Raw genomic sequence first — 23,010 nt, forward strand, 5'->3', positions numbered from 1 at the left:
CTCTGGGACCTTTTTTCGGGGGGGGGGGGGGCGCCTTTTGTATTTATAAATGAAATGAGGCCTGCGGATGACTGCCTCCTAGTCGTGAACATATCGCACCAGCTGTAGTAGTGGCTGAGCATGTCCTGACCGCAAGCTTACGCTGTGTGAGGTGAAAATGTTTTTTTAGGACACGTATGGTCACGCTAAAGATAAGTAAGAGCTTAAACTGAAAACTAACTTGACATGTTTCAATGGTAGATGGCTGCCAGTCATCGCTTGCTCACGGACTGACTGTGGAGCAGAGCCGTCCCGCTAGCCGCTCAAGATGGACACCGCTGAGGAGGGTAGCTAACTTAATATCAACTTGATAAACATGCGTGTTGACTAACAACTGTGATACAAACGACACTCACACGCTAACTCATTCGTACGTGCAGCTTGTGGAAATGACCCACTTTCCTACACTCGGACAAATGTTCACTTTTCTGTGTTAAAGAAACCGCTAACTAGCCAATTAGCTCCCGTTAGCTATGAAACGCTAGCATTAGCGGCAGCCGTTACGTCGGCTGTCAGCTGAGGTAAACACAGGGAGCAATATGGGGTTCTGCTTGCTTAAATAAACACCGTGTCTAACGCTACCACAATTTGGACGTGGTGGTTGATATCATAGAGGCCAATCTCATTCCTAAAGTTTGCTTAGTTAGCTGATTAAATAACTCCGTTAACGTAACGTTAGTTAACACTGGGGTCACTTTTAAAACCAGGTTACAGTTCTCCCTTCGAAGAAAATAAACATTTTGTCTGAATCCATAAAACAATCTGATATTCAGTGGAAATTCATATAAATCTAATGTCCCTAGTTGATGAATTAAAATATTTAGTAAGCTGATGAGCCATGTCCTTGTGTGCCTGTTGGGCAGGGGACATCTGTCGTGTGTGCCGGTCGGAGGCCACCCAGGACAAGCCGCTCTACCACCCCTGTGTCTGCACCGGCAGCATCAAGTTCATCCATCAGGAATGGTGAGTTTCTCTCTACTATGCTTTTGATGTCTGTCCAGCTTGTCAACAAGTTTTTTTTCTTCCCAAATGCTGTTGAGGGCTAAATAATCAAAAACGTAACATCTGAAAAACAACATTAACGATTAGGCATACAAAGTGTTTTTGGAGGCACTTACATTTCAGCTGAGAGAGAATCATGGAAAAAGTTGTTTGATTTCCCTGCAGAACCATGTAGGAAGGGTCTTGCGCACACAGGATGAAAAAGCACAAACTCTTGTGTCCTTATTGTGTTAACAGCTTACTGCAGTGGTTGAAACACAGCAGAAAGGAATACTGTGAATTATGCAAGCACCGGTTTGCATTCACACCAAGTAAGTTTCTTGGTTGTCACTGATCTTAAAATGCAACAATTTGTTGTTTGCTCATTTTGTCTAACTACCTCGTTGTGACTTTTGCAGTCTACTCTCCAGACATGCCATCTCGCTTGCCAGTTCAGGACATCTTTGCAGGGCTGGTCAGCAGTGTTGGGACAGCCATCAGATACTGGTTCCACTACACCCTAGTGGCCTTCGCCTGGCTAGGCGTAGTACCTCTCACAGCATGTGAGTCACTCTGAATGCTAATAATGGATGGAATGGAGATTTGATCAGCTATGGCATATTGTTGTGACCGTAATTTGCAACAAAGTTTAGGCAATGGTTGAGTTGAAAAAATGAATGTTAAGCAAGTTTTTGACATTTTCAAGCACTGATGCTTGAAAATGTCAAAAGGTGGATAAAAACCTAAATAAAACTATTGAACCCACCTCGCAGTAATAAGTGAGTGTTTTTGACCGAATGACTGCTTTTATAAAGGGACTAATGGAACAAAGCAATGTTTATTTATTCATGTAAGTTTTATTCAGCATGGGGTGTAATACAATTCAGACCATTTGTCAACGTTCCAAATTTATTGCATTTATATATTCTTTTCTTTTTTTAACAGGCCGTATCTACAAGTGTTTATTTACCGGCTCCGTAAGCTCTCTCCTCACACTGCCATTAGATATGCTTTCAACGTAAGTTTGAGCTACTCTCTGGTCTTGGTCTTGCTCTTGCTATTCACTCCCACACTCCTCTTTATTGTAGCTCAGTCTGTAGTCCTACGACAATTAAAACTTAAGATCTTATTGGTGATCCAATTTTAGTTATCCACAATGCCATCTTTTCTTTCCCTTTCTGTCTGGCGCTTTGCAGCAAAGTGATGTGTAAATATGCTGTGATGGACATGAAAACACCCACATGTGCCAACACTTCCTTGCAGGCAGAACCTGCTCGCAGACTGCCTCCAGGGCTGTTTTGTGGTCACTTGCACGCTGTGCGCCTTCATTAGCCTGGTGTGGCTCAGAGAGCAGATTGTCCACGGAGGCCCCCCCCAGTGGTTGGAGCAGAATCAACCGCCCCTAGTTCAAAACCAGCCCAATGGTCCAGCACCAGCTGGTGAGGTGAGATGTCTTTGCACACAAAGCTAGCTAGGATATCTACAAATTATATGCTAACTTACACCGGTACACAAGGATCTGATTTTTGTGGCCTCACATTCCTCTCCTTGTGGAAGCAGTATTACATTAAATGGAATTGAGCTGACTCTTTTATTCAAAGCGACTTACATTATAACTTTCATTATAACCCACACATTACAATTGCATGGGGAGCAATTAGGGGTTGGGTATCTTGCTTACACTTTGACATGGCACATGGGGCAGCTGGGATTCAAGCCACCAACCTTGCGCATCACACTACTCCATGCGCCACGATCGCCCCCTCTATAATGTAGTCGATATCCGATTTTTGTGGCCTATGGTCACTCTGACCTCAAATTCATCTCCTTGTGAAAGCAATATAACCGTAACAACCTGGGGGAATTTGTTCAAATTGTGTTTAATCATCAACCTGGACTCCAGAATGAACCAACCTTTCATTGCACGCTTCCAGCCAAATCCCAAGAATGGTTACGCTTATTAAATATTTTTTGCGTTTAAGATGATACAATCAAGAACTGCAAAGATTTGGTAAAGGCATGAATGCACACTGCAAAATGACTGGTTGTTGATGCCAAACAAACTGGAGACGTTAAATGCTAGTTGTGATACAAATATCAGTTAAATCTCACCTTAAATCTTCATCTTAAAGTTTTTGTTTGTTTCTCTCAGAGAAACCCTTCAGGGAAAGTTATCTTGGAGCGTGGGCTTTACTTTACACACATGCAACTGTGTAAAAGAGTGCCTGCCTTTGCTGTTGATATTCTTAATGAGAAACAGTTCAAGAGAAAATCTCTTGGTGAGGTAGAAATTCATCCTCAAACCATGTCAACCTGTCCTTTTTGTAATTTGCCACTAACTTTGGGCGATGGTGGCGCATGGAGTAGTGCAGTGCGCTGGGGGGCGCAAGGTTGGTGGTTCGAATCCTGGCGGCGCCAAGTGTCCCTGAGCAAGACACCTAACCCCTAATTGCTCCCCATGCAAAAATGTAATGCACAGGTTATAATGCAATGTAAGTCGCTTTGGATAAAAGCGTCAGCTAAATAGCATGTAATGTTATGTAACTATGCCTGTGGTTAACAATAATAATAAAAATGCAGCCACATAAACTCCTTAACGTGAGTGCAGACGAGTTGTACTGTAAGGGAAGAACTGTAATGTGTCTTTTTTGTTATTTCATAAAAACTACAGGTTCCCGGTGCCGACATCGGCATCAACGCCCAAGCTGCTGCGGACGCGGAAGCCCGGCGACCTGCAGAGGCCCACCAGGAGGGACAGGCAGCCGCCGACCCACAGGAGGCCGGAAACCACAGGGACGAGGCTGAACTCGAGGACGAAGATGGGGAGGATAATGAGGACGACGAAGAGGAGGACCGGGAAGAGGATGCTGGCGAAGCCAACAATGGAGGACAAGGTTGGTGTGAACACGAGAACAAGGAAGAGTGACAGACTTAAAAGGGCAGGCATTTCAACCTTTTTGCATATCATAAAATTAAAGTGTTTATTCTGTCTGTGAGCACATGCTTGGCTTTGTGTGAACTGGTGTGTACCAGCTGCCAAGCTGCTTGTTCCTCCATCACTGAGAGAAAAGCACTCGGCGAGATCGCGACTCTTTGCTGTCCTGGCTCTCAGATGGTGGAATGAGCTCTCTGATGACATCAGGGCTGCGGAGAGCCTTTACATCTTCCATCGAAACTCAAGACACACCTCTTCAGACTCTACCTCGACTAAAACACTAGCAAACTGTAGCACTAACAAATCGTAGCATTAAAATTGCACTTAAAATGGCACTTTTCTGTAACATGATTAGAAACTGCTTATTTGATGAAACTTGTACTTTCTTGTTACTTGTTCTTCTGAGTTTGTATTTCTATGTGGAAATGCACTTATTGTAAGTCGCTTTGGATAAAAGCGTCAGCTAAATGACACGTAATGTAGCAGAGTACATAGATGAAAAGTAGCCGACGAGGTAACCAAGCTCCAGAACCATATTTCCTGTGGTACGCTGTGGGCGTCATCCCCATTCTCAGTTGTTCCCCTTCGTTCTTTGCAGAAGATTTGAACTGGAACGCCCTGGAGTGGGACCGTGCAGCAGAGGAGCTGACCTGGGAAAGGGTGGGGAACCACTTCTTTGTCTCACTCCCCTAATCCTCTTTGTCGTTTTAGCAGAACTTTCAGATGCCACTATTAATAATAGCAGCAGCAGTTGGTGAACCTATTCATATTACCATGTAGGTGTATTAAAGATAATTATGAAAACTTTTTTTGTGTCACAGATGCTGGGACTGGATGGCTCCTTAGTTTTCTTGGTAGGTGTGTGTGATAGCGTTTTCCCTATAAATGTGGCCATTCTTTCTCTGGATGGTGACTTTGCACTCACCGCGTCCACCACAGAGATTCCCCGAAACAATGAACTGTGCATTGCTTCATGTGGCGGGGAAAGCTGCAAGAGCCTCCTACAGCTTTCATTTTCCATCACTTCAAAGTAGCACTCCAGAAAAGCCAGGCTAACTGCATCTGAATCTACATCTGGCATCAGCAGGTAGGAGTCTCTGCAGCGGGACCTTGTGGAGAGCAGGAAGCAGTTTCCTCACACACGTTTCCCTCGGCCGTAATGTTGTTTTGTCAGTGCCTCCGTACTTAATCTTTACTTCTTTTGTTACATTCACATCTCCGGTTGAAATTAATTCATGTTGTAACTTGGAGTGACCACAATTAGAACAACCAGACAGAGCTGAAATTCGAAATACCCAAATTACCCTTTTGACAACCTCAATGCGCCTCTATGTTAATGCGGTGCTTCTCAGTCTCCATTGGCTCCATTGCTGTAAAGACAGAAATTAAGACGATTGTTGCGTGTGTCTTCTTCAGGAGCACGTGTTCTGGGTGGTGTCTCTCAACACACTCTTCATCCTGGTCTTCGGTGAGTGAAACCCATATAATCTGTCCCTACCTTTTTCACAATTAAGCCTTCGGTGTATTATTTAATATTGTTACTATATTTATTTGACTGTTTTCAGTCCACTAAACTACAGATGTGTTTCCTTTTTAGCCTTCTGCCCGTACCACATTGGCCATTTCTCAGTAGTAGGAATGGGCTTTGAAGATTATGTAAGTGCATTTTTTTCACACTATTCCTAATATTGTGGTTTTACATGCAGTGATGGAATTTGTTTGATATTATGTGTTTGCAGGTCAAAGCTTCACACTTTGATGGCCTTGTCACCACCATCCTGGGTTACGTCCTCCTGGCTGGAGCGCTCATCGTCTGCCATGTATCCTCCATATACAGAACATTATTTTATGTATGAAATGACACATAAATTTAAACACAAAAAGTTTTCTGTCTTTTCTGGTGTTAGTCCTTGACCAAACCTCCTTAAGTTGTTTGCTTCATTGGTGAGGTTCCAGCGCTCCAGACGCCTCTTGGGTGTCTGCTACATTGTTGTTAAGGTAAGTTGAAGATGCAACGAGGGTGTTTTTGCTAACCTTTGCAAACCTGCAAAGTAATCAGAAGGCAGTGTTTCCCCTGGGGTTACAGCTTTGGTGTGTGTGGGGTGGGGAAACATTTTCCCACACTCCATGTTTATGTCATTCATGCAAAATTAGTTTGAAATTTATATGTTTTTAAAATATGCTGAAGAAAATAAGCAGGCCTGCCCTCTCAAAGAAATTGTGTGTGTGTGTGTTTGAACCAATGTTATTCTGAGATCAGAATACAACATATCCTGTGTTTGGGTATGGGGACACTGGCTGCTTGTTTAATTGTCTGATTTTTATAAAGGAAAAGTGGATGTCCAGCTGGATTGGAGCTCAGCAGCCACTCGAGAGTTTAGCCAGTCGATGGTAGCAAATATGGCACATGTATTGTTTTTAATTATGATGTAAGAGAAGATGGACTTTCTTGCGTTTCTAAGTTCCAAATTATAATAACAAGGTGTCTATATCAGAGATGAGGACTCGAGTTGGAGACTCGGACTCGAGTGCGACTCGAGTCGCACACACGGTGACTTCCGACTCGACTTCAGACTCGTCCTCGAAAGACTTCAGACTCGACTCGGACTCGAGCTTTGGGACTCGTGAACAATGTTTAATTTTAGGAAAAATCTGATGAGCTCGCTATATCGCTCCCTCCGTTACCTGCCTACGTAACGCGTACATTGACACATATTGCTGGCTGCGCACGCGCGGCCACACACGAGAAAGATGTCGAATGCCGCTGCTGGGTGGCGCTGACGGGAAGGCGGTGGTGCCGCTGGTGCCGCTGGCGGTCCGACCGACGGTTCGCTGACGTCGGGACGTATGCGTTCCAGCGGCGGACCGTTTACTCTGCGATCACCTTTAACTGTCTCTGTTCTGCTCACTGAAGCAAAACAATACGTGGACAAAAAATATCAGAGCCAAGAGCAGTGTGTGTAGTCAACTACTGCTGCTAACACATCCCGTCAGACCAGGATTATGTATTTATATCCGTTCATGAACTTTTCTCCTCGTTACCCTGGTAACCGCTGTCATTACAGACGGTTGCGTCGATTCTTACTGTTAAAATCTATGTACTTCCGGTTTAGCGGCTACGCTTCGTATTTTCATTTTATGGGAAAAACCACCAAAAAAAACATTTAAGTAAAGAGTAAAGGAGGAGTAAAAAGTTGTTGGTATGTTTTTTTTACGGTAAAAGGGACGTTGATAAGAGATGGGGACTCGAGTTTGAGACTCGGACTCGAGTCGAACACACGGTGACTTCAGACTCGACTTCAGACTCGTCCTCGAAAGACTTCAAACTCGACTCGGACTCGAGCTTTGGGACTCGTGAGCATCTCTGGTCTATATAGTCTTCTCAGTAATTTAAATAATTTGCATTTACTAATTATTTAGTAAATAAATGATACGCGATAAAATCATGTCTGGCTGGTCCCTGCTGAGGTGAGCAATTGTGACCTCCCTCAATGTTCAAAGAACAACCTGTTTTATAGGAAAGAACAGACGTGAATTTCATTTGTATTTTTGTGTGTCTCAGGTGTCCCTGCTGGTTGTCATGGAGATAGGCTTGTTCCCGCTGATTTGTGGTTGGTGGCTGGACATTTGCTCGCTGGTAAGACGATAGTCTGTGCAGAAAAAACTCAAAGGGTCCTGGTGATGCTGTCACGCACTGGCCCTCAAGGACCAAACGAATGAATGAAATGCAAATTATTATATTTGTTAAATTCTTTTCAAATTCAGATTTTGAACACACACAGCGAAGCATGTCCTTTTGGGTTGCAGGAGATGTTTGACGCGACTCTTAAAGACAGGGAGCAGAGTTTTGACTTGGCTCCCGGCACCACCATGTTCCTCCACTGGCTGGTTGGCATGGTCTACGTCTTCTACTTTGCGTCCTTCATCCTTCTGCTCCGAGAGGTCAGCACAGGACTTTGACTCCTCACAATTTTGTAACCTGACTCTCATACATTCTAGAGCTGGATCTAATGTTGCGCATGTTTTTGTCAGGTTCTCCGGCCTGGTGTGCTGTGGTTCCTCAGGAACCTGAACGATCCAGACTTCAACCCAGTCCAAGAGATGATCCACCTGCCCATCTACAGACATCTGCGAAGGTTTATACTCTCTGTGGTCAGTCAAGTATCCTCCTAACCTGCAGTGGCATATCCATAACATATTCTCTTTCCTTTGGTGCTAAATATGCTTGGAAATATATTGCAGGCTTCAGAGACAAGAACACAACATACTTTAAGTGGCAATAGGCCTATTTCCAACTCTCACTTTTCCCCCCCGCATCATTAAAAACAGATATTTAAATAACCATTTCTGCTACTTTGGGATTGGTACTGATAGCTGTCAAGGAATTATCTTCCTGTTTTGGTTGCACTGGTTTAGAATGCTTCTTTTGACCCGTAGATGGTCTTCATTTTCTTAGGTATTTGTAGCAGATTTGAATAGGGAAATTGGGCTTTTAGGGAAAGAGTGATGTCTTCAACATTGCCATTACAATAGCCATTACAACTTGTAATCAACATTAACTTCCTAATGATGAGTTAAAATAACTTTTTCTAATCTTTCTAAAGTATTACATGACAATTGAGGCAAATTCATTAGCCAGTGGCCTAAGATAAAGATCGGTTGAACGGTTGTCCAATGCATATTTTAACTTTCTGTATTTGTGTGGTAGAACGGGGGTACATCTCTACTAACGAACACTTACTCGTGTGTGTCTTTCCATTTCCAGGTGGTGTTTGGCTCCATAGTTCTGTTGATGCTGTGGCTTCCAATCAGAATCATCAAACTGCTCTTCCCATCCTTCCTGCCCTACAACGTCATGCTTTACAGGTACATATTCCAGCACCTCATTAGTGTCTCTCCCTCTGTGTATTAAAGCTATGTCTACTCTCAACTATGGCACAACTAAGAGCTGCTACTTCCCCTTACACTGCTGGTGTGTTGTGAACGTAATGTGTGTGGTTCATGTGTTGTGTCTGCAGCGACGCCCCCGTCAGCGAGCTGTCCCTCGAGCTGCTGTTGCTTCAGGTCGTTCTGCCGGCTTTACTGGAGCAGGGTCACACTCGCCAGTGGCTGAAACGCCTTGTCCACGCCTGGACGTTCACAGCAGGATACATGCTGTACGCACGAGACACACACACACACACACTTTAACTTCGAATGCATTATTGGAATAAAAGTAGAACTGTGTTGCTGCTCAGAGGAGGCCGTTCATTTGTGGCCAATGGGCAAAAATAGTAGCTTTCAGCATATTGTTCTCAAAGTTGTACCCCAGGTAGAGCTGTTTGCTGGATAAGGCAAAGACAACAGTCAAATTCCAAAATGCAGCCCACGCCCTCCCCTCTCAAATCACACATGCTCGGCATATTTACATGCTGTACACCAGGGGTGCCAACATTTTTTGGCTCGCAAGGTAAGGATTTTCAAGTCATGGCAAACGGCTCATGCTAAAGGCTAAACTACAGTCATAGTTATGACTGACTGCATTTATTGCCACATAGCTGAGTGAGGCAGAGACCATTGATAAGGGAGAGGGGTTGGAGTCAGGATAACCATTGGCCGGGGCGAAGGGCCTGAACAAAGTGGGTAGTGGCTCCTTGACAAACATGGACATCTTGCCAAGAAAAGCATTGGAATTCATCTTGACGCCAACTAGAGAGGAAAATTCTACTTTGTATGCTCTGAGTCACAAGGCTAAGCTAGCTGCAGACAATAGCCAAGGACTAGAGCATGTGTGTCAAACTCAAGGGCCGTGGGCCACATCCGAATGAATTGTATTTGGCCCGCATAATCAAATCAATTTACTATTGGAGCTGGCCCGCCGGTATATCGCACGCATCACCATAATACTACAAATCCCACAATGCACTCTCTGTGTGTCGTCGCGCATTCCCGGGCCCACGAAACGAAACTAAGACACTCGTTTCTAAAAACGAAAGTGGGTGGCCGTTTTCTCCTTTTTTGTTTTTAATCAATAACGAGATAATGGAAGTGGGCGGTCGGAACCAAAAAATTCCTAGACAAATAAACAAAAATTTTATTTCATAGACAAATAAACAAAAATGTTATTTGTCTAGGTTACATATGTCGAACTCGTCGTCGGACCCCCAGCGCCCCCCCGTCAGCTGTTCGCGGCGATCGTCAGTGGCCCGCGTTCGCTCGAAGTGGGCAGTTTCTGGCCCGAACCTGAAATGAGTTTGACACCCCTGGAGTATTAGCAACAATCTCTAACCATTTCTGACACGCTTTGCCAACACAGTCATGGACTCTATTTGCTACAACTCAAAAACAAGAAGTCTAGCTTTCTCTTGGGCCACTTGAATTACAATATGCTGAAATGTTATTCCCGGATATATGCTTAATGTTAGCAGATGTATGTACTTCAGTCTAGTATAATTGATCAATTGTGAGCTACAGGAAAAGCAGCTCAGTCTTCATGTGAGCTGGCAGGAAATACCTCAGACTATATTTTGCTCTGTGTGTCCCACAAATATCTTCAGTTGCGGCAGTAAGACAAAATAATGACTCACTAGCCGCTTCCCCACAGTGACCTTCACTCCTACTTGCTGGGGGACCATGAAGACGAGGACCACCAGCCAAACGACAACAACCCTCCTGGTCGGGATGACAGGATCCCTGGTTTAGGGGAGGGGCTTCACGCTGCCCATCAGGCCATTCTGCAGCAGGGAGGCCCTCTCGGTTTCCAGTCGTACCACCGTCCTGTCAACTTCCCCCTCAAGGTGACTCCCAGCTGTGCTCCTGTCCACGCATACGTACATCTGGCCACTGTTACAGCCTGGGCTGCTTTTAATGTCTCCTGCACGTTGTGATTTTGTTGTTCTTTATGGTTGTCAAGATCATTTTGCTGGTTTCCTTCATGTGTGTGACGCTGTTACTGGCCAGTCTGATCTGCCTCACACTACCAGGTAAGTTGTGGGCTGAAACAGGCATTTTTCATTCAGCCATTTACATCCCTCCTTCTCCCAGTCATTCTTTACACCTCCATACTGTACCAGTCTCCCTTTCCTTCCCACGCAGTGTTTGCGGGCCGCTGGCTCATGTCTTTCTGGATGGGCAGTGCCATGATTCATGAGCTGTACACAGCGGCCAGTGGTCTGTACATTTGCTGGCTGTCTATTCGAGGTGCCACCATGATGCTCTCCTGGATGCCACATGGACGGAACATGATCATGATTAAAGTCCACGAGTGGACACTCACGGTAATGTTAGTCTCTGGTCCTCCCAGCTGAACTCTACTCTTTATGTGGCAAATAGATGCATCTTGACATGATGTGATCCTGACAAACAGATCCTGAAGACCGTTGTGGTGGCCGCGCTCTTGGCCGGGGTTATTCCGCTGCTCTTGGGCCTGCTGTTTGAGCTTGTGGTCGTTGCGCCTCTCAGAGTCCAACTAGACCAGACCCCTCTCTTCTACCCCTGGCAGGTAGGAGGATGGAGATTGTATGCCACCGTGTTATGGACCAAGGTTTACTGTTCACAGCGTGAAATAAAGTATAACCGGCGATTTTTATTCATCTTCAGCAGCGCTCTATCAGTTAAAATGAATAGTGGGTCATGATGTGCCCAAATGTTATCTTTTAAAACTGTATTTTTTGGATAAGTACAGTTTGAAGATATAAAATGTATTGGAAAATCCTTTTTGGAAGTCCTATGTTGTATGCAGCTTATAAGGCCAAGATGATTCGATTAATTAAAATTCTTCTATTCCTGATCATTTGAATTAAATTATTAAGCAAATATCCCTATAGAGGACTATAACAATGTAAAAGGGTGACATTTAGAATTCTTCTTTCTTTCGCCCCTTTTTTTCTTTCTTGCTGATCCGATCCACACTACACAATCCAAACCGTGAGCTTTCTGATCATAATTCTCACACCCCATTTGGTATTCCATCTGAGTAATAGTTGATCCACAAGTGATTTGAATGTTGAGGCGTGCAGTGTTGTCAGTAGGATTGGATATTAAACCTGTGTATCAAGTGAAAAATTACTTGATACACAGAACTTGTTTACTTATTCTTTGGTTACATAATTGCATAACTGTTTTCTGTTTTTACTTTTTTTTTTCCTTAAGGCTGCTAGGAACAATAAACATTTTGATTTTGGCAAATTGTATTAAGTGAAAACTTGCAATAATTGTAATGCCCCCAGAATCGACAGATGAGCAGATTCTGAACCGTTAACTGGCTGTTTGAGTCTGTGTTTGTGTGTGTGTCTGGCAGGACTGGGCCCTGGGAGTTCTCCATGCTAAAATCATTGCTGCCATCACACTGATGGGCCCCCAGTGGTGGCTCAAAACAGTCATTGAGCAGGTCAGTTGCACATCCTTCTAGCTTCATTTAATTCGAAAATGCAAGATTTATGGTGCAAATAGAATGAGATAATCAGTGAGATTGACCATGTGACGTACTTAGGAATCAGCCTAGACTCCTAACTATGTAATATCGATAAAAAAGTTGAATGCGATCTCGACTGCTTCAGATTCCTCAGACGGTCTCTGCTATTCAGCACAGCTCTACGTGCACGCCGTGATATTCTCACACCAATCATAGGGCATCACTACCTGGGCACAAGCCTCACAAACAACAATACAACCCATCATATCAATTTAACCAGACATTAAATAGACTGGACAAAAAACATCAGGTAGCAGCATTGTCACATCCTGCAAAAACACAATGTTCAGCTTTGAAAAGCGTTATAAGCTATTCCAGCTTAAAGCTCATGTTTACATGCCTTCATGGTCATTCTCCTCTCCCCCGCTCAATGCATTTGTTACCAGACGGTGACTGTCGCATTGCTATGCACAACACCTCATTTGGATAACCAGTCCCCTCTATTCAACGAGCAAAATCATGGAACAGTCTACCAACAGAATTGAAAATGCAAAACAATTTTAATGTTTTAAATAAAGATTTCAAATTGTGGTTAAAAAACAAGCCGCATTGTTCTCACACCTAGCAATCCTGGAGGTGTACTTGTACGGTGTGTATGTATCTATATATGTGTACTTATGGATGTATCTGTAGCCACCTGGACAGGTGTTTGATTGGCGTTTTTCTACACTAAACACTGTGGAAGTATTGTGCGTAATTGTATGTCACAACGGCACAAAAAACAAATTGCTGACATTTTTTTTCAATGAAAGATATTGTTCACTTTGTAAAGCCAACCTTTGAAAACCTTTCAGTAGATGCATATTCAAAGAACTAATGAGAAAAATAATTGAACAGGCGTTGGGATGAAGTCAAACAAACCGTCCCTCTCCTGCAGGTGTATGCCAACGGTATTCGGAACATTGATCTCCATTTCATCGTGCGCGGGCTGGCCGCCCCAGTCATCTGCGTCCTGCTGCTGTCCCTCAGTGTGCCGTACACCATCTCTAAAGGCATTACACCGCTCCTGGGTGAGTCTCCTAACAGGCTCTCATGCCTCGCTTGAGTATGATTTGAGCTTCCTTTAGTGGGGTCAAAGAGGGTTTCATAAAGAATATGAACTATTTTTATATCCATTAGTGTTTTACATAAATGTTGGATATCTGACGGTACCTTTTTTATGGTAGGATTACTCTGAAATAACAAAAATGGACTATCAGTTGAGTGTAGAGTTCTCAATTTAAACTTTTTTTTTATTATAAGAAGTTTATGCACCACACAAGATAACCCCGCCCATAAAAAACTCTACCAAAGGATGGTAATTAGTTGGAATGCTTCAAGTATTGTTCTTCTTTTCTTTATTCCGCCTTATTTAGTTGGAATGCTTCAAGCATTCCAAGTATTGTTCTTCTAATCTTTATTCCGCCTTATTAGTTGGAATGCTTCAAGCAGTTGGAATGCTTCAAGCATTCCAAGTATTGTTCTTTGAATCTTTATTCAACTTATTATTAGTTGGAATGCTTCAAGCATTCCAAGAATTGTTCTTTTCTTTATTCCGCCATATTTAGTTGGAATGCTTCAAGCATTCCAAGTATTGTTCTTCTTTTCTTTATTCCGCCTTATTAGTTGGAATGCTTCAAGCATTCAAAGTATTGTTCTTTGAATCTTTATTGTTGGAATGCAGTTATGCATTCCAAGTATTGTTATCCTAATCTTTATTCCGCCTTCATCTTTTTATTATTAGTTGGAATGCTTCAAGCATTCCAAGTATTGTTCTTCTTTTCTTTAATCAACTTATTCTTCTATTTCTTCCGCCGCACCTTTCAACTCCTTCACACTTTCAGCTATTAACACCATTCAAATATTAAAATGTTCAGCTCCTTCAGGAGAGGTGTGCTATGACTTTTCATCTTTTTAGCTCTTATAATTGAATTAATCTAAATTAAAAACATCAAACTTTTTAACATGGATTAAATTTTCAAATCCTCTCAAAACTTGTTCAACTTTCAACTTTTTCAGCTTTTCCAATCTTTCAGCTAGAGACACCATTTAAACTTTAAAATGTTGACACAAGTCTTAACAATTTCATAAAAAAAACAGCTTGTTGATATACACTTTTTGTAAACGGCTGTTTGAGCCGTTTTAAAACACATAGAGACATAAAAACTACACTCATGCGTTTGGTAGGGTCCTGGGTCTCTCAAAATGTCATTATTTTTTGGCTACCCCATATAGTTTTGCTCCAGGAAGCATTTGTTTGAGGTGTGGATTTTGTCTAAATCTCTTCACTCTCTTCGCTGTGAGCTAATTAGCGACCAGCTGTTGATCGATGGCCATAAAGACGTAGCTCAGGGACGTGCAGGTTGAACCGTGGTTAGTTAACGGTACATGGACATGTAGGTTTAACCGTGGTTAGATAACGGTACTTATGGACGCGCGTGTCTTGAGTTGGGACGGAGACCCCGGACGAGCAGACCGTAAGTAATGTGGAGGCTGGACGGTAAGATATTTCAAACATGTGAGAGCGATAAGTGCTAGAGTGCTAGCTAAACTGCTAACGAGGCTACTCCCCTCTGGAAACTTAAACCGTGGGTGTGACGTTGTTCCTTCGGTGTTGTCATTAAGCTGCAGGCACGTGCGTTTATTTTCTTACGCGAATGACAGGAGATCGTTTGGTCTTTATTTTACGCAACAAAGCGTCAACTTAATATACTATTAATAACCTTCATCGGACCGCAAGAAAGTCCGTCGGTTAATAAGCACGTCAAAAGTTACGGTGGACCAGCCGGGGTTAGGGGGGAGGAGGGGGTCCGAAGGTGGGCGAAACTGCGCACTGAGGAGTGAACAATTGTAATCGAGATGGGGGCTGTAGTATTTGTGTGTGTCCACTAACATTTAATTGTCCAAGTGAAACATGTAGTACTTATTTTAGTCATTGGCGCTGTATGCGTCCATCTTTATTTCACAAAACCGCGCATCTCTATGACATCATCAAGACATGACGGTTAACTTATCCGGAAGTATCCAGGGGCGTTTTTGATGGGACCGCCACGAAGCTCTCAGTAATTTCTACACTATTTGCAAACTTTTGAGGCACTCACCAACCATGCAAAATGTTTTTATATTTTATTTTGACTTGTTGCCAGGATCTTCTCCTGTCTTGTTTATTCTGTGCACATTGGCAGGTGCCACTGTGTATGGTAGGTTGTGTCATCAGTGTATTAATGGGTGAGAGATGTCATCTAGTATTAAAGCGCTTTGAGCAGTCAGAAGACTAGAAAAGCGGTGTACAAGTCCATTTACCAAGTTCATTTAGTTTGAATGAAAAAGATTCAGCAATGTTTAGAAGTAATTTAAGCATTTATTAGTTCTGTATTTTGTCAAATTCATAGAAGCTTCCCCCATTTCTGTTTTTTCCAATTCTTTCAAGTTCATTTCAGCTTTTCTCATTTCTGTATTTTCAGCAATTTTTAAATGTATTTCAGCCTTTTCTATTTCAGCAATGTTTAGAATAATTTCAGCTTGTTGCATTTTAAGCAACTTTTTGAAATTAATTTCAGCTTTTATTATTTCTGTGATTTCAAATTCATAGAAGCTTCTCCCATTTCTGTTTTTTTTTATATTCTTTCAAGTTCATTTCAGCTTTTCTCATTTCTGTATTTTCAGCCATTTTTAAATGTATTTCAGCTTTTTCTATTCTTTCAGCAATGTTTAGAATAATTTCAGCTTGTTTAATTTCTGTACTTTAAGCAACTTTTTGAAATTAATTTCAGCTTTTTGCATTCCAACGCATTTTCAGCAGGAAATGCATTTTCTAGTTCAACTTATTCAACACGCTTATTCTATTTCTTCCGCCGCACCATTCAACTCCTTCACACTTTCAGCTATTAAGACCATTCAAATATTAAAATGTTCAGCTCCTTCAGGAGAGGTTTGCTATGACTCTTCAGATTTTTAGCTCTTATAATTGAGTTAATATAAATTAAAATCGTCAACCTTTTTAACATGGTTTCCAATGGATTAAATTTTCAAATCCTCTTAAAACCTCTTCAACTTTCAACTTTTTCAACTTTTCCAATCTTTCAGCTAGAGACACCATTTAAACTTTAAAATGTTGTCACAAGTCTTAACAATTTCATAAAAAAACAGCTTGTTGATATCTATTATACCTTTTTCATAATCACTAATTATGTTTCATTAGTTTTGGGGTCCTTTTTGAATTTACAGTGCGCGCAAAGTCAGAAGACAAGAGAGGGTCTATGTTTTGTAAACTGCTGGTAGAGCAGTTTTAAAACACATAGAGACATAAAAACTACACGCAAACGTTCGGTAGAGTCTTGTGTCTCTCAAAATGTCATTATTTTTTGGCTACTCCAAATAGTTTTGCTCCAGGAAGCATTTGTTTGAGGTGTGGGTTCTCATTAACTGTCTGTGAGCTAAGTGCAGCTGCTCCGTTGCCGCGCCAACGAGCTGGGGCTCTTTCTGTGACTCACAGCTGATCCTTATTAGCTGATTAGTGCAGCATGACATGACCTCCTTCTCTCCACCTTCTCTCATCATTTCAAAGCAACCCCCATGGAGGGAGTTCTTACTGTAATGTTTGATGAGGCCTTCTAATATATTCTGTCTCTCAACCCCCCACCCACTCCCCCAATACCATCATTTCAAAATAAAAGCTGCAATGATTATCTGTAATTTAGCCATGAAGCTTAGGATTCAGCTGTTTCGTTGAATACTTATTGCGCTTTCAAATAGTACTACAACCACTACTAATATTTCTAGTACTTCTAGTATTTCAACTGGTATTATTACTAAATGACTTTTACTACTACTAATATTACTAGTACTACTAGTATTTCAACCCCAATGGAGGTTATTCTTACTGTAATGTTTGATGAGGCCCATCAATTAATAACTTTAGATTTATTAGCTTAGGGCGACTGTGGGTAAGTGGGGAGCGTGGGCGGCCGTCCTCCAATCAGAGGGTTGGCGGTCTGATCCCAGGCCTGGCTAACCTGCATGTCAATGTGTCCTTGGGCAAGACGCTTATTCCCAGCATTGTTCCTCTAGCTGTGACTACAGTGTGTGTGAATGTTAGTTACTGGTTGGGCAGGTGCCACTGTGTATGGTAGGTCCTGTCATTGGTGTGTGAATGGGTGAATGATGTTATGTGGTGTTAAGGCGCTTTGAGTGGTCAGAAGACTAGAAGAGCGCTGTACAAATCTATTTTACCAAGTCCATTTGCTTTGAATAACAAACATTCTGTCTCCCAACCCCCCCCACCCAATTCCATTATTTCAAAATAAAAGCCTCAATGATTATATGTACCTCAACAATAGGTACACCACAATTGCTTTCAAATACTAGTGTAGGGCTGCAACAACGAATCGATGAAATCGATTAAAATCGATTATTAAAAGCGTTGGCAACAAATTTCATCATCGTTTCGTTGTGTCGCGCGACTATTATGTTTGAGTATTAAAAGAAAGTTGCGTGCGCCGCGCAGAGCTGAGGAAAAAAAAGTTGAGCGCTCGCGCAGCAGAGCAGAAGAAAAAAGTCTCCGCTCAGCAGAGCGTTGCTAAGAAAAATAAATAAAAAAGAGCAGAGCTGAGGTAAAGGAAAGACCATCGGAGAGACCCGTAATACTGTTCTGAAACATGCGGAGGCAGAGAAACCAATGCGATCTAAATCCTCCCAGGTATTTCACACTGAAATGGGGGGTGCGGGTCCTAGCGGGCAACGGGGGGGGGTGCAGCGGTTTTCTTTGCAGCGCCAGTATCATCTTTTGCCGTTCTAATCGCCGCGCTCGACTTCAAGATGTAACCTTTATTATTGTTCGGTCTGAAACTGCGCGCCCAGTGACGGATGGTGCAGCAATATTGTTGTCCGGGTGGAAATCAGGATAAAGGTCAGTCCGGGATGTTTTTTGGGAGGGGCTTTGATATTCGGGAGGGTTGACATGTCTGATTGTAAGATATGCAAAAGCGACATGGCCTGGCACGGGAGCACCACGGCGATGATTCATGATTTTGTGCCTAATATATTTAATTTGGCGGCTGTAAAGTATACATCATGCGATGTGTGTATGTTTTTTGTGTTAGTCCATTTATTTGCTTACTTAGGGATGTTCAAGGAGCAATCTGTTAGTGCAAAACATATTTAGAAAGTGCACAGTCAGTTCTATTTTTCAATAAAGGGTTGGAAATTAATGTTTTTAAATTTTTTATACTTTTATCCGATTCATCGATTAATCGAACAAATAATCGACAGATGAATCGATTATTAAAATAATCGTTAGTTGCAGCTCTATACTAGTGAAACTAGTACTTACTTCTACTGCTGCTAGTACCACTAGTACCACAATTACAACTATAGTACTAAACCTTATATTACTACAAAAAATGTATTTTTTAATTCTCAGCTTTTATTATTTCTGTGTTTTCAAATTCATAGAAGCTTCTCCCATTTCAGTTTTTTTGCAATTCTTTCAAGTTCATTTCAGCTTTTCTCATTTATGTATTTCAGCTTTTTCTATTCTTTCAGCAATGTTTAGAATAATTTCAGCTTGTTTCATTTCTGTACTTTAAGCAACTTTTTGAAATTAATTTCAGCTTTTTGCATTCCAACGCATTTTCAGCAGGAAATGCATTTTCTAGTTGGGACTAGATTACAGCCCTGAATGGAGAAATAACACTACTGTTGTTGCTGCCTTTTATTGACATTCATTATACTGTACGTTCTTCAAACTGTTAACCATCTGCCATGAGTTGCAACCAGTAATGATTTGAAGTGAATCATTTTACGTCCATTAAATACATTGTATACTTTATTAGGAATGGCAGCGGATCCGATTAATCCCCAAAGAAGGAATATCATCACTTTGATATCATCAGGTCACTGCAGGGCCTTCCCTAATTGGACACAGGGCTCATGTGAAAAATCCTCATTATGCAGCGCCTACGCAAAGAGCCAATTTTTTTTGTCTTTGATGTGGACTTGGACACACTAGCATGTCAACAACCAGTCAATACAGGATTGCCAGGCCTCACTGTAATCAGGGGTTTGGTCATTAGGCACAGCCCAACTGCCATTGATTTTAGTTTTGTGTCTTCCATTTACTCTGTTAGCTCAAGTCCATCTGTCCCCAGAGATAATCCATCACAGACATGCACACGTGTTTTATCTCCCCTTTCTCTTCCCTCCCCCTCCTTCCGTTGCAGGTGTGCAGCCAGAGATGCAGACGCTGGTGGAGAGGAGGATCTATCCCTTCCTGCTGATGGTGGTCGTTCTGCTGTCCATCCTGTCCTTCCAGATCCAGCAGTTCAAACGCCTCTACGAACACATAAAGAACGACAAGTCAGTAGACCAACGACGACTTGTGGCGAGCACATCCGGGAGACGCTTGATGCCAGTAGATGTGGAAGGGCCAGCTAATCGGGCAATCCGCTGGGCGTGGTTTGCTTTGCAATGATTACCAAACAACTGTGTCTCCCGTTTGTCCTCAGATACCTGGTCGGACAGCGGCTTGTGAACTACGAACGCAAGACCGGCAGGAGGATGTCGACCCCCTTGTAGGCGTGCCGCTGTGGGCTCCAGCGACACTACAGCAATCTGCCCAGCTGCGAGCGCCACCATCAGCTCCCGCGGTGAAAGCGTTATTTTCTTTTGCTTCTCTACGTGCTTTGCCGGCAGAAGCCAGCTTCAAAAACCAACTGTTACCACTTTGACTGCAGTCTAGTTGCCACTGGCGACAGGAGACAAACTGCTGAAGGTTGAGGACAAAATAGTCTCAAAACTCTCCCTGGAAAATGTGCTTTTCTGATAAAGGTTGTGAGCCAACCTGCAAAAACATCTGCACAGTTGAAGCTACAAAGCTGGTAACCGTGTACCTCCTGTCCAATCTGTCAACGCAGCTCACCTGGGAAGTTGTAATTATATTCTTTTAAGTTGGTGAGGTCGGTCAGTTGAACATAGCTTTTACCTCAGGTTGTGCTTTCCTTTTGAATGTTTGATGTGAGATATTGTCTAACAAACCCCTGAGCGTCTCTCAATGACACTTTTTGACATTTCAGAGTTGGTAGTTTATTCGTCTCAGATGACTCAACTTATCAAATCAAGGTCGTCTGATAAAGATGTAGCAATATTGATTTATGTTTTTTTAATTGTTTCTGAAAGGGTTTTTCTTTTTTTTGGTCCTGCTATTTCTTTGAGTGACGATGTAGATTTATTATTGATAATCTGGATAAAGACCGGAAAAGTATTTTTTCTTGATCTTTTCCTGTGAATTTCAAAAACGGTTGTGTAATATCTGAGAAAATTCAGCTTCAGTTGAGGACAGGTTTCAACAAAGAATATTTTAAGAACACCTTCCGACCAATTCGGAACGCGCCTGTGACAATGATCTTTAATATTTATTCTGAGAGAATTTTTCAAAGATCAAATGTCCTGTTGGGAAACAACTCTATGAACATCAAAAGGCAGATTGTCATTGGACGAGGAGGGTGATCTATGCGGACAGATAAAGTTACTGGGGTAGCAAATCGCCTCATTTTTCCCTTTTTAAAGTTTTAACCACTTCACCTTTTTCTGATCCGTGTCGTTACTCTGATTAATCACTCACTCAATCGATCTGCCAGATGCTGAGCTGAATCTGGCCGACCCAATCTAATCTTGTCATCAAGTTAGCTACTAATGCGCATGTTAATGTACGCAGATAAAATTCAAAAATCAGAGCTACGTATAGAGATGATTGGCAGTTTAATATAGATGAAATCATGTTATTCCAGTTTTGTTACGGTCATGCAACAGACTTTTGTTGATTGCTTTTGATTAAATGTTGTGATATCTGAATCGTAATAACAGTCACTGTAAAGTACCGATCAAATACCAGTGTTTGAAAAAACTAACTTAAACGGCTCATAATTCCCGCTCTCTTATATCTAAATTTGACAATAAAATGAATTTGACTGACTTTAATTTCACCTTGCCCAATACTTTTTAGTTTTGTTTTTCCCTGTGGACCTCAAACCCATGCCAATGTAACTTCTTTTAACTTTAAAAGCCAATCTAGCCAACAAATAACGGTAGAGATTTGCGGATCATATTGTAGCATTATCAGGGACAAGACAATGTGGTGCATGAGCTTTTAACCACTGGTGTGCAGCACTAGTTTGCACATGTGCAGTCTGAACGGCATGACTCTTCACGTCCCACACAGCAGGCCACGTCTCTTCTCCAATAACAAACAATGATTAGCGGCATACACTAATGCCACTGGGGACAGGGGACGGGGGTTAGACGCTCATTGGGATGGTTCATGAAACGATTGAGGGCTTTTTTTAACATAGAAAGATAGATGCCTTTGATTTGTTTTAAAGGAAACTAATTTTTCATGCAAATGTTTTAATTATGCACGTTTTCCAAACTATTCAGGTTCCATTGCAACACCATCACATTTCATTTCCTCCCAAAAAGACAAGTCACTGCTGTGGGTGTCACTCAACGTTGGAAAAAACTTGTTTTCTATTGATATGGATTGTGATATACATTAACTTAAGTGCTGCTTTGTGGAATACTCTCATTGTATATAAATACGATGTTAAAAAGTGATCTTTTAAGTATTTTCTTGAACTGAGCTGCACATTTCAAATTCTGATCTTGAATTTCAATTTTTTGGAAGTGACCGATTTCTATTTTTATAAGTGCAAAAGCAGCATTGGCATGTACTGTAACATGAAGGATTATTGTAATGTCTGTTATCTGTTAGATACATAATATGACGCGATAATAAATAGTTGAAATGACTAGATCAGACTAAGCTATTCATTCCTTACACTGCAGACAAAATGATGATATGAAGTAATGAAACGCACAGTTTGGCAGTATTAATATCCATCTATAATGTTGACTAGTGATGAAATAGTCCTCGTCCATTGTAATGAATCCTCCCTTCCACGAGAGGACAGTGTCTCGTGACACATGGGACCTCATGGACTAGCCTGGAACCTGACGGGCCTCGGATCCACGTAAAAAAGAGAGGGGAGAAAGGAGGGCTTCATACTTACGGGTTGGAGGCCCACTGGGACAAAAAGAAGGGAGAAAAACAGTCCCTCAACAGGGGCAAAACACATGAGGTTTCATGTGGGTGCGCAGTCTCGTGACACATGGGACCTCATGGACTAGCCTCAAACCTGACGGGCCTCGGATCCACATGGGAGAGAGAGGAGGGCTGTATACTTACGGGTTGGAGGCTCACTGGAACAAAAGAAGAAGGGAGAAAAACAGTCCCTCAACAGGGGCAAAACACATGAGGTTTCATGTGGGTGCGCAGTCTCGTGACACATGGGACCTCATGGACTAGCCTAGAACCTGACGGGCCTCGGACCCACATACTAGAGGAAGGAGGGCTTCATACTTGCGGATTAGAGGCCCACTGGAACAAAAGAGGAAGGGAGAAAAACAGTCCCTCAACGGGGGCAAAACACATGAGGTTTCATGTGGGTGCGCAGTCTCGTGACACATGGGATCTCATGGACTAGCCTCGAACCTGACGGGCCTCGGGTCCACGTAGAGACACACACGGCCTCAAGCCCCTCCTGGGAAGACACCTGAGCGGCCTTAGGCT

General features: G+C 42.3%; 1 protein-coding gene across 3 annotated transcripts; it reads left to right on the forward strand.

The window, feature by feature from the left end:
• Nucleotides 1–39: 39 nt before the first annotated feature.
• LOC119204060 (E3 ubiquitin-protein ligase MARCHF6-like) lies at nt 40–22,189 on the forward strand. Of its 3 annotated transcripts, XM_037457225.2 has the most exons (27): nt 40–151; nt 241–326; nt 903–1,002; nt 1,279–1,352; nt 1,440–1,583; nt 1,966–2,038; nt 2,284–2,464; nt 3,692–3,914; nt 4,554–4,615; nt 4,777–4,809; nt 5,372–5,423; nt 5,553–5,611; nt 5,695–5,775; nt 5,885–5,953; nt 7,518–7,592; nt 7,763–7,897; nt 7,988–8,107; nt 8,721–8,821; nt 8,974–9,111; nt 10,539–10,731; nt 10,848–10,917; nt 11,030–11,211; nt 11,301–11,435; nt 12,234–12,323; nt 13,285–13,417; nt 19,607–19,742; nt 19,892–22,189. In XM_037457225.2, exons 2-27 carry the CDS (start codon nt 308–310, stop codon nt 19,959–19,961), a joined length of 2,748 nt encoding a protein of 915 aa, XP_037313122.1. In that variant the 5' UTR covers nt 40–151; nt 241–307; the 3' UTR covers nt 19,962–22,189. The 3 variants fall into 3 exon arrangements, with proteins under 3 accessions (XP_037313122.1, XP_037313119.1, XP_037313121.1); XM_037457222.2 differs by lacking the exon at nt 19,892–22,189 and having other exon boundaries at nt 19,607–19,881; XM_037457224.2 differs by lacking the exon at nt 19,892–22,189 and having other exon boundaries at nt 4,557–4,615; nt 19,607–19,881.
• The last annotated feature ends 821 nt before the right edge of the window (nt 22,190–23,010 follow it).

The sequence above is a fragment of the Pungitius pungitius genome, chromosome 15 (assembly GCF_949316345.1).
Source record: "Pungitius pungitius chromosome 15, fPunPun2.1, whole genome shotgun sequence".
Lineage (NCBI taxonomy): Eukaryota > Metazoa > Chordata > Actinopteri > Perciformes > Gasterosteidae > Pungitius > Pungitius pungitius.